The sequence below is a fragment of the Thunnus albacares genome, chromosome 12 (assembly GCF_914725855.1).
Source record: "Thunnus albacares chromosome 12, fThuAlb1.1, whole genome shotgun sequence".
Taxonomy (NCBI): domain Eukaryota; kingdom Metazoa; phylum Chordata; class Actinopteri; order Scombriformes; family Scombridae; genus Thunnus; species Thunnus albacares.
Genome location: NC_058117.1, coordinates 16,012,555 through 16,025,158, shown reverse-complemented (window position 1 = coordinate 16,025,158; position 12,604 = coordinate 16,012,555). Strand labels below are relative to the sequence as shown.

General features: G+C 41.5%; 1 protein-coding gene across 1 annotated transcript in view; it reads left to right on the top strand.

The window, feature by feature from the left end:
* The first annotated feature begins 1,005 nt into the window (after positions 1–1,005).
* LOC122994522 (dipeptidyl aminopeptidase-like protein 6) overlaps positions 1,006–12,604 on the top strand; it is a 93,369-nt gene continuing 81,770 nt past the window's right edge. The window contains exons 1-2 of the mRNA XM_044369252.1: positions 1,006–2,030; positions 2,385–2,460. Coding sequence (XP_044225187.1) covers positions 2,404–2,460 — 57 coding nt within the window. The 5' untranslated portion in view covers positions 1,006–2,030; positions 2,385–2,403. The remainder of the gene's footprint in view (positions 2,031–2,384; positions 2,461–12,604) is intronic.

Below are 12,604 nucleotides of genomic sequence, written 5' to 3'. Positions count from 1 at the left end.
AGTTTATCTGGGTTCGGTGTAACTCAGTTCCTGGTCTGAAACCTCTACTCCACTTGAACATTTCTACAACAGTATAACAACTGTAATTGGTCTCCTGTGGCTTTAGAGCCCCCTTGTCTGTTCTTCCATTAACACCACCACAGAGCTGCCTGGCTGCTGTCCATGGTGCTGATCTGTAAATGATGGCTTTGTGATGGAGGACGCCTCCATGCTGCTCAGCCCTCTGTCACAAACACTCTACTTTCTAGTATCTCACGCAGGATTGTTTCTCTGGAATACACATGTCGCCATGAAATACCCTTTTTGAAGTTATGACATAGGAAATGCAAAATCCACCTGAAGGAGATGCACCAGCGTGGCCAACAGGAATGACTGAGCCATGATATTCACATTTGAACAAAGAAACAAACACTGAAATCAGTTTTGAATTATTTTCACACACAATTTGAATTTAAATGGATTTTCAATGGGAGCTTGGAAGTTACCTGTGTCTCTGCACCATGAGTGTCCAACAAATAGCATGAATTTCGCCTGGCTTTGTTGTGTCTTCTTTATCATCTGCCTTAAAAGGGAGGAGATATGTTTTGTGTTGCCTTGTTACTGTTTCGCCAACGCAGTCCAATTGGGAATTGTCATACCTAAACTGTGTGTCTTTGGGCATTATTCACTACATTTCTACTGTTAAATTATTTATGCTCCAACACCAGTGCAATGCGGCAAAGAAATACCAAAGAAGAAAGAAAGTTGAGGTTACAGCAGACTTTATTTTTCTTTCAACACGTCCTCAATTCTCCACAGAGAGCAGTGTCAGGGTTGTCTTTGCTGGCCAACGGCTCTAATCAGTCATGTTACTCAGTGTGATCTCTGATTTGAGATCGCAACATCAAGCGAGTCTGCAGAATGAAGAAAGAAAGAAAGAAAGAAAGAAAGAAAGAAAGAAAGAAAAAGAAAAGAAGAAAGAAAGAAAGAAAGAAAGACAGAAAGAAAGAAAGTAGTGAAAAAAACAGTGCTGTCCCTCACAGGATTCTACACAAATATCTTTGACTAAACATCAGTCATATTTTTCTCGTTAACAAAAGAAAAGTCTGTCCTTTGTTCTCTCTAATTAGCTGCAGCTGAAGTTAGAGAAAACTCCGCGGCCCCGGATCATTAGTATTTGCAGAGTGCGCCGCCACTTAGCTCCCTGTGGTTTCACTAAATTCACACTTTACTCTCTATAATGAACTCTTTTGCATCCCTTCCTCATTAGGCCAATGGAAAAAATATTATCCGCCGAGGGGCGAGAGGGTGACATAGTTTCGCCTTTGATCACCACCCACCGCTAAAAGCCTCTAATTGCTGACTTTGTGCGGACGTTTCTGCCCTGAAACAGCAACGGAGGGCAAAAGACGCGCAGGGTCGCGCTGCTGCGTCGTGGATGAGCTCGTAACAGGATCAGAGAAACCAACAATTCAGGAATTTTGAGATGCCTTGTCTGAACATCTCCAGATAAACAGAGACGCTGGTTTATATTTACCCCTGCGTCCCACAAACGTCACAATCCATCTCGAATATGTTCTGACATGCTAGATTGGGCGTGAACATTTCAAAAAGGTGCAAATGAGGTGGCCTACACAGACTCTTATTCAACTAAGTGGATTCAGACTGTACACTAAGACGTAGACACTGAGGATTGCAGTGGCTCCTCACTCCTGGGAAGGAAACGGATAAGCAATTTGCTGATTAAGCGGCAGCATCTCTTCTCCCCTTTTTCGCTTTTGGTGCATATTCTAATTCCGAGTGCCGACACAGTCTTGGCCGTATATCAGCTCATTTTAAGCAAGACCTCAAGAAACTTCACTCGCTGACTGGAAATTGCAGTGACCTGTCATCGTGAGGAAACTTTCTGCTGATCATCTGTCGCACTGGCTGCCGGCGCGCAGGCAGAAAGCGCACACTGTACTGCCAGTATACTGTATCTCTGGAGAGAGGCTGCGCCTATAGCGCTTTGGTTTGCCACTGGACAACACTTTTTAATAGCATTACTACAGGTGGGTGGCGTTTCATCTCGTTCGTTGCTGGAATAGCTTGAGTTTAACCGCATGCAATTATCAGCAAGCGGATGTCGCCATCTGAAGCTTTTCAACTTGCAGGATTCAAGAAAAAAGCGCAGATATTCTGGTGGTTATTAGCTGATGTCGTGCACCAGTGTTTGTGTGAGAGAGAGATAGTGTGTGTGTGTGTGTGTGTGTGTGTGTGTGTGTGTGTGCATGTGTGTGTGTGTGTGTGTGTGTGTGTGTGTGTGTGTGTGTGTGTGTGTGTGTGTGTGAGAGAGAGAGAGAGAGAGAGAGAGATATCAAAGTTGATTGTTCAGGCGGCTTCAGGTGAATATTTTTGCATTGCAGACTACTGCTTTATGGGACCATGAACTCATCAGCAGGTGCAGGAAACTACCGCAGGACATCCACCAAGGGAGAGAAGGTAATTTATGTTTTAAACCTCCTCTTTCCACTCCTGGCTCACATTCACCCGGAATTTCTTTTCTTTATTAGGCTTAAAATCCACCGTGGCCAATTGGCACAGTGGTGTTGCAGTAGTTCTGAGGGCGCACCGATGCGCAAGGAGACGATTTTATTTCCTCTGCTGTGGACTCATCCTACAGCAGTAAAAGAAGACGATCAGAGTCGTGTTACGTGCTGTTTAGATGTTGAGGCGTTGCTGTCTTCTGGGTGATTATTTTTTTTATTTAACTTTGGGTACTTTTTGAGATCAGATTCAGAGTTTCCTCTCTGTGTCAAAATGAGCACGTGTATGCACAAATGTTAGTTGTAAATGTCACTTCAGTATTATTATCCCTTTTCACTGCAGTCATTTAAATCGGTGCATTTCTGGAAACAATAAGTGCCACTGTTGTCAAACAAATCCCTCTGCTGGTATCAGGCAAATACACTATCTCAGTTATACTTTCCCACTGGCTTTTAGAAGACTCAATATACCAAGTCATTTGATAAGATACTTATTTGCAAAGTTTATGACCTAAATAGTGTCTCTCCAGCTTGACCATGTGCAGTTGAGCCAATTTGGTTGTCCTGATAAGAGTCTGGTTAACATTTTCCATTCCCTTACAGCTCTGACTTGATGTTTTCATCAACTTTTGCTTTGTACATCTGACAGATTGTTTGGGACCTACTTAGTATAGCTGATTGGATTGCTCTTTTTGGATGCTCTTACAAAGAGAACAGCACAAATAAACCCATAGGGAGAAAAAAAAAACACATCTTTTTTTATCTGCCCAGAGATGCCCCAGCAATAACACTCCCATAATGCCATTTCCGAGCAGCACTCACATAAAAGATCCAAAGTTAACTTGAATCACACAGACGGACGCATCGATTGTGGTGTTCAATAAAGGGACAAAAATATGTTGATGCATGAATCAGTTTTCTCTGTTTCTCTGAGGAGCTGTGAAAAATTCAAATTCTTACAAATCTGTCTGCCTCTAGGGGGCACGTCATCTCAAAAAATGTTTGGAGATCACAGGCTGCAGTGGGATGTTTTAGATGCCTTTGTCAGATCAATGAGACCTAGAGTACCACAAGTTCACTTTTTAGGAAGACACTATTTTGACTTTTCTCACTTTCTCACTAATATACAATACATTCCACATACTTGAAAAATACCTCAAAACAATAGGATGTGGAAAGCTCAGTGTTTTACCCCATAAACTGACTGGAAAACTACTTTAGTCTTGTGAAATGTGTATATGTGTCAGGAGATGCTCATCTGTCAGTGCTATTGGATTGTAATAGATTAGGCCTACATTTTTATGTGAATCACTCATGATTTAATCCACGTGTTCAGATCAACCCATGCTGGAGTTAGTTTGCCCTCTGCTGGAGGCATGAAGTCACATACTGATTCAAGATCAAGATTCTTTCCCAGGCATTTGCAATCTGTTGGCATCTCAGACAGATTTCTCTCCTATCACTTAGGCTTTAGTGCCTCCAGTCAGGAGGCACAAACAAATCTCACAACTGCAATGAGAAGCTCTACCCCTCTACATGACATATTTCTGCTGCCACCAAAACCACGCACAGCTTGATGCCATAAAAAATTGCACACAAAGATCCTGAATATCAAAGTTTCTGTGACCAAAGTTTGACTCATAATGACTCCCAGGCACATCCTATTATAGTCAGCCATAATCTGCCGTACATTTGCATAGAAAGGAAATCATTAAGTCTGGCTGTGGATATCCGAGCCTCCCACCCTTCTCAGAGGACAGAACGTGTAATTGGGACTAAATGCGGACATGTCTTCTCTAAGACTTGTTACATCTGCTATAGTTGTTATGATCCTGTCCTACGAATGAGAGAGCACTGACTTACCGAGACTTAGCTGAATTTACATGGATGCCTTCATAATAATCTTCTTCTTGTATTCTTTTCCTCCTCTTGTTCTGTGTCGAATTATTGCTTTATAAGGATATTAATTTTAGTACAAGTAACATCCAGGATAAGACAAGACATCAGAATCACAGGTCATCACTGACAGTATGATAATTCAAGCATTTAATCCCACCAACTCTTTTACATATACGTTTTAATCACACTTTTCCAGTAAGGACATTTCAAGATATTGTTTGGGAATCGGTATGAAGCTGTGGTAACATACAGTACTGTGCAAAAGTTTTAGGCACTAAAATTAAAATAAGGATGCTTTCAAAAATAATGCCATGGATAGTTTTATTAATCATATCTTCATACAAAGTGCAGTAAACAGAAGAAACATCAATCAAATCAAGATTTGGTGTGAACACACTTTGCCTTAAAAACAGCTCCAGTTCCTTGGTACACTTGCATACAGTTTTTCAAGATAGTTGGCAGGTAGTTTGTTCCAAGCATCTTGGAGAATTTGCCACAGTGCCTCTGTGGATTAAGGCATCTCAGTTGCTTCTGTCTCTTGATGTGATCCAGACTGACTCCATGATGTTGAGATCCGGGCTCTGTCGGGGTCATACCATCTGCTGCAGGACTCCTTGTTCTTCTTGTTGCTGAAGATAGTCCTTTATGACTCTAGTTTTATGTTTGAGGTCATTGTCATGCTGCAGAATGAATTTGGGACTGATCAGATCTTTCTAAAGTCCCTAAAATGTTTGCACAGTGCTGCATATAGTAAAGAAAATGTAGGTTTTGGTTGTAGACAGACTAAGACGAACACACAATTATATGCAATACATATTACATAATTATTTCAAGTGTAACATATGAGTGAAAGTTCACACAAGTGTCAGCACATCAGGGTGTATTGGCAGCGTTCATGGAAGCAAAGCCTCTAGATATCAAGCTTTTTTGCAGTATTTGTTGTGAGTTTGTAAGCTGCCTCTGCTGCTTCTGCTGTATTGAAAATGTTTTTGATGTTTTCTGTGGAGATTATGTCCATGGCTGCTTTCATAATGAAATGTCACCCATGAGGATACACAAATGTTTCCAACTTCTAGAAATGCTTTGTGGAAACTAGTCTGTTACACAGACGCACATTTGCATTTCCTGATATCATGTAGTATTCAGTCTTATTTTTCATAATTTATCATTCAAAACCACAATTTTACAGTAAATGCGTTTAAATCAGACAGAAAGGTTACTCAGCATCATTTAATTATATCTATACGCAGCCCTTGTTTGAATCACCGGCATTCATTTGCACCTCCTACACCACAGAGCAGAAAATACACTTCATATTTATGCCTTACGGTTACTCGTCTCATCTGTTGTCCTGGCTTCCTCTGGTGATGGCCGTTTCCTGAAGATTTCGAGGCCAATACCTCTCTCCTGAGTCTAGACTTTCATTATTTGCATTTACTGAGAGGCACTCAGCTGACAGCTCTCTCTGTTTCCAAGATACAAGTGTTTTTGTTTCAGTCAAAAACATTCAAATTGCAGTTACTGAACCAAATGTTCAGTCACATAGAGATGTTAAAGTGTGTTTTATTAATTTGTCTGTGGGGTCGTGCAGCAAGTTATTATTGTGATAATTCAAGTATATTTTGTGTCTTGGCAAGGAACATGATCATAATAACTTTAATCTATTTGATCAGGTTTTCAGTCAATCTGTATCAGAGCTGTTTGAAAGTGTGTTAAGGATTTACCGGGATCCTGAGCTGAATGTTAAGGTTCCCTGGAGTAGAATTGTACAGACAAACTTTCACTGAAATGATTTGTATGCAGCAGGAACATGTGCGGATGAAATGCCTTTCAAAAGCATTCTGTATTCATCTGGTGAGTCCTCTGTATTTCTGCATTGAACCGTTGCACTTTGAATCGCCTGCTTAAAATATTTGTATTGCTGCCACTATTGGCTGTTATAAAATGACATTCATTTTCCTGATGTGCACATATGCACACATGCTACGTTGTCATGCTGATACCATCTGTTTATTTTATCCAATGACTGTATTGAGAGTGATAATGCAGTGGCGAACAATAGCACATTGTTCAATGAAATGAGAGAGAGAGAGAGAAACAACCGGGGATGCCCAGCAGCAAGGGACAACACCATTCAACAGCAGTCATTTGTCACCACTAACTGCTGTGCCGGGGTTTCGGCTCTCCAGGGAAGGTTTCCTGTAGATGAGAACCATGTTTATGAAAGCTGTCCAGGTTTTGCAGCTCCTGCCCACCCTCAAGCACCTAAAGCTCTTCATTCGGGACCCAATCATGCTCTTGCATTGCTCCCTGGGGCACAGGGTTCATCTGTACCTGTCACCTGTAACAGATGACCTGATAGAGCTCTGTCTGTATTGAACGTGCTTGCATGTTGTTGTTAAAGACACATCAGAGCCGATTTGCACGTATTCCTATTCTGACAAACAGCGTTGTGTTCTCTATTCATATCTTGGCACCGCCGCCCTTCCCTGAGCTCAAAGAGGAGCTGATCTGAGAAGCATACCAAGTATAGCAGTATGAATCTTTGGGATCCACAGGGAGGAATGCTGGTGGAGGATGCTTGGGGCCTTTGAGTCGATTAGCCAGGGATAGGCACTGTGGTCTGGCTGAAGGTCAAGATGAAGACATAAAGGTTTGACGGCATCATGGGACACAAAGTTGAATTGAGTTTAGATTATACACTCATACTGCACAGTAGCACACATACAGAGGCACTAATGTATATATATGCACATTTAGGCACACTTAGGCACTTAGTCACATAAATCCTGTGAATGTCTTCATTTGGGTACTTCACGTAGACCTTAGTTCTATAAGGTTGGTAATCTTTATAGCAGTGCTGAAAGTGGGAAAACAAATACTGCTTGCTGGAAGAAAGCAACAGGAAAACACTATTAGGGATGCTCCTTGTAGTCCACAGAGAGCTGTTTGGTATTTACCAGACTTATTTATTGATCAGTTTATGATTTATCAATTTAATTCAGCAGCCATAGACAACAGTTCAGCAAACACTCTTAGATAAGCTAAAATCTTAAGTGATGATTTCATTATCCTCACAATATCCAATGATAAATCCTGCTTTCTCTTTGGATCTAGAGGTGCTTTAGGCGATTCTCCTGAAAATGCTCATATATGTGATTTAAAAAGACAAAAATACATGCTGTCATAACAGTATTTAAGATCTTAATAAAGCACCATGTCTCCTTCTATTTGTCAAAGCTATAGATCATGCCTTTATTAATGATTTTGTTTTGACATCAGCAATGGTTTAATAGCAGCTCGTGTTTTGCAAAATCAGCAGGAAGTGACAAATGGGTGGAAATTTGTAAATGAGTGTAAGCGGCGCTTTACAGGGAAGTAAACAAGTAAAGAAATTCAAGCTGTGCATTGTTAATCTTCTGTCAAGCATGATAAAACACCACATCACCTCTGTGCACTACAGCAATAATGGCAGTGACCTTTTACACTAATTGCAATTACATTGACTTATTGTGAGCCAGCAACCTTCATAATCATAGGAGTGTATGTCATGGCTGTAAATGTGCGGAAGATGACCAATCAGACGCTTGTTTAAAGGACCCTGGGGAAATGTCAAGGCATAAAATCAGCTTGTTAACAGCAATGGCTACAACTACAACCACAACGTCTTGTATTATCTCAAAGGACTTTATTATTCCCTGGTACAGTCACTATAGCAATTATTCTCTCAGATGAAGCCTTATTTCCTGTGAACTTTGCAGTATCTCAGCTTTATCCTCGGTATATGCATGGCTTTGTATGTTAACCTGATTAACATAACCTACGTGAAAACTTTAAATGAATATGTGTTCTTTTCTTCTAGTGTTCTCACTTTGAATACCAACTTGAATTGTCTTGTGTTCAGCGATTATATTGCTTACTTATAAAAAACATATATAAAAAAAATGCAGCTCTTTTTCAACTGCTCCTGCCATTGCGGGTTTGTTGCCTGTGTGCAAATCAAACGTGTAAAATAGGAACCGAAGCCCAGCAGCCATTAGTGATAAACTGCAGCAGCTGCAGGGAGGAAAGACTCCTCTTTAAACGAGTCCATGAGTCACGCTCGAAGAAGAAATTCAGCTGACTTTAAATATAAGTATTTATGAAGTGCTGTGAAATCTCCAACCAGTTACTACCACAGGGTATAAAACATTCCCATGTCCGTGGAGTAAGAACATAGACATCTCAACTTTATTTCATTCACTATTCCACTGAATAATTGGCAAGGTCATGTTGAAATAGTATACATTTTGCTCATGAATTTTAAATTAGACACCAGCCTCCATAGCTGTAAGGGGTAAAACTTGAGGCGCTATTCTGCCATGTGATGGCGTCTTAATGACCTTGTGCCATATACAGTGCATCTTCAATGTTCAGACTGCCTCAGCATCTTGATTTCAAACGCAAAGCAAAATGCTGGACAGCAGCATCAATACGAGCCATGATTCAGCCCCTCAGCACGTATCTGAATGGGCAGTGACTGTGGGTAACCTTGTGATTCACTGCTCTTGGAGCCTCCGTGCACCATTTTTAATAAATGAGTTATGAATGTTTTGCTGTACAAGCTGTCTGCGCTGGTCTTCTCAAGGTGCTGTGCTGCTTGCCTCTGGCTTTTGGCATATTTTGTTGAGCAGATTAGATTAAGGCAGGAAACAGAGGGATTTGGATTTTCATTGAGAAATATCACTGCCCCTTGTTGTAAAAGCCATTTCATTCCCTGTCTCCCATGGCTTCGGTTTAGTTGAGTAAACTGGTTATTCAGTCTCAGCCCTGGGATTCAATACACAAGGCACAAATGCTACATAAATAAAGCAGCAGCATGGCTCGTGCCAGGCTTCTGTCCTGTTAGCATGGCTTGATAGGTGTGTGAGTGAGTGAGTGTGTGTGTGTGTGTGGGGGTGGTGGGGTTGTATTTTACGATGTGGAAGACAGGCAGCATAAATATTACGTGTGCTTAATCACAACCCAGCTGCAAAACCGACTGAATTGATCCATTTCTTGGTAATATGTGCACACACTGCACAAGTAAAAACACACACCAACATACATACATACACACACACACACACACTTGAAGGTAAAAATGCCTAGCAGGCAGTATTGGTACTGATGTGTTGAGAACAATTTGTCTTTACTGCTCATATATAGAGCATGCCATGCTGTAAATGCATGTGTGTTTAGCTTCCACTCTCTAATTTACTTACACTATTGAATTCTTCGCCTCTGCTGAGAAAAGTCTTGTTGGGAGAGTTTATATGAGAGAGGCAGTGAGTGAGCCAGGGAGGGAGGGAATAAGGACGAGAGAGATAAGTCGCATTCGGAGCAGCTTGAGCGAGGAGAGGCACCCCCCTCCTATCCCACCCGCTTTCCCTCCTGTGGAGGCGATGCCAGTGTCTGTTTGATTGATTCACCCAGGGAGGAGAGAGGGCGGCGTTCTGGTCGGGCTCCTGGACCCCCGGGTCATCCTCTCCCTTGCTATAGGGGAGGGAGGGAGAGGAGGGGGTCGAGGGTAGAGGGGGGGGGACTTCTCAGACACCTCCAGCAGCCCAACTTCACAGCACAAAGGTGCAAGCACAGCGAGGGGGAAAGGCAAGTGGCACTTTTCACCATGTCTGTTCTCATAGCCACCCAGCTGAAGATAGACACCAGCACTCCTTCCAGAAGGGTAAGGGCCCTTTTAGCATGCATGGCACGGTGTGGGGGAATGTCTGTGTTTATGGGTGAGTCTCCTGCTCCTGACAGAAAAGGCTGCTGGCTGTTTTTGATAGCAACTGGACAGGCAGGAAGGGAGTGGCGGGTCCCGACATCCCCCGTGAGGATCTTGACGGACAAATGCTTCCCGTTTAATTTTCTTTCAAGTGCTGACTTCTAATGAATCCCTCCACACGCTGTGGAGAATGTTTAGTACCTCATTTTTATTCTTTGTGATGTGTTGCTGTCTAATGACTTCAGTGGGAACTGGCCATCATGGGGAAAAGTTGGATAGAAGTACGTATGCATTGTTGTGTGAGACGTTCTGATATTTTCAAATGACTGCTTTGCATTCCTTGTTGGCATGTTTAAACATTTTGTTTTCTCTGTGTTTATGTGAAAATCATTCACCCGGGGGGAAAGTAGATGGATGTGAGGTCAGCTAATTACTCAGTTTTGACTAAATGCTGATGACTTTATGCTGCTCTCATGCTTGCATGCAAATGAGTTGCAAGGGCAATTGATGAAGAGCAGAAGTTTGGCATAACTTTTGTTGTTCTTGAGCAATTAAAATGATACAAAATGTAAAAACAGACATAATGTGAGGCTAATTATTGGATGTTTCTTGCTGTTGTTAGATAAAAGAAGGGCTTGTGTCTATGGCTCCAAATCCATTACCAGCAGAACAACACTTACATATACAAGGACATTGGGATAATATAAGAATTTTGAAATTTCTCAGGGATTGAGAAGTGTGAGTGTAAGTGTTATGAGGCACTCCAGACTGCAAGAATGCATAAATGTGGAGCCATATGGAATAATAAATGACCAAAGAGGTGTTACAATGAATTTTGTAGCAGAGTAGGAGATGCAGGGTGGTTTTAGATTACGTCTCATACTTCCCTTGTGATAAGCTACTTAATTTCATTCATAGCAACCACTTTTCAATCCATGTTTTGCTGCACACTGATATCCCTGCACATATAACAACAAATTTCTGGTGACACGCTCTTGTTCAGTTCGCTCGGCTCCTCCGCTCCCACCCTATCTCCCTCCTTCCTCCTTCCATCCTCCTCCTCATCTGCTGCTGCCACAATCCACGAGGCAACTGTGGTCTGCTGCTCCCCTCAAACGTAGCCACAGTCTATTCTACCACATCAGCCAGCATTAAACTCCATTTCCTCAGTGACTTATCTGCTGCCATTTCAATTTGGGCTCACTACATAGCTTCCCTTCATCCGTAATGTACTGGAAGATTCAGCACTTATTCACTGTAGAAGATAATGCCGGTTCCAGCAGGCAACATGCTCAGCTAGTTTCAGTCCTGGAAAGCAGTTAACAAAGTCGAATTTTATACGTGGCTCAGTGAAAAGTGTGCTTAAAGCAAGTTTAAATTACTGGAATATATACATTAATGTAAGTTGTAAGTTATCCATGCAGAAGAGGCACAAATGCTATAATGAGACTCATGAGTTCATGCTGCTTGTTTTTGCATATTATCAGCTAAATATGACCTGAATTGAATTCAAGACTGATGAATTTTTGGAGGCTTTCTGTTTTTGTGCCACGACTGTAATGAAGTTGTGTGACTTACAGCAGGCAGTAATTGACTTCACCATCATTACATGGACCAAAATGAACCATGTGTTGTAGTGTAGTGGAGGGATGTAATATGGTGATAAGGAATGTATTCCTCCTCACAATACTATTGACTTCGGCCTTCAGTGAGACGTAATTACATTTTGATAAACACTGACAGAGAAAGATGTTTCCACCCTGGGAGTAATGGTTGTTATGGGTCAATAGAACATTGTGATCCTGGTGGGAAATGAGTCATATAACATACACAGTTTTTTTTATGTTTTCATTCACTCTTGTAATAAAACAGCAAAGTATGGAAATTGATGGTGAAAGCAGCCAGGAATCATCTTTGTTTGTCTATACTGTAATCATCATCTATCCGTATCTATTCCTGCTTGAGGACTGGTTCTGATAATTGGACAAACTTGATGTACACGATTCAGTTTAAGTGGATTTCTAAAGATTTTTAATCAATGAGAGAGTAAACTATTTACAGGGTGAGTACTGTTCTGAAGACAGCTATAAGATCAAATATATGTGTCTAGGCCACAGCAAAGCAGGGTATGTACAGTAATCCGCCACATACAGCCAGCGGGATGATAAAGGATAAAGAAACTTGTTGCTGTGGTTGCCCTGGCTCAGCATCAAGGGAAATCATTAGTGTCCGGCTAATACCAAATGGAAAATGGTGCAAAAAATGTGATTATGGTGAGCTGTAACTAAATCCACTCTGTTACATGCATGTAGAGAAGCGCAGTAATTCCCTTATTCAGCTGAGTGATGTTCAGAGGAAATTAGATATTACTGCCCTCGCACCAGACATTGACTGATTGATCTGTTTTTTCTTCCGTCCAATTAATTTGTGTGTCATTCTGTTTCAGTGTGCAGCA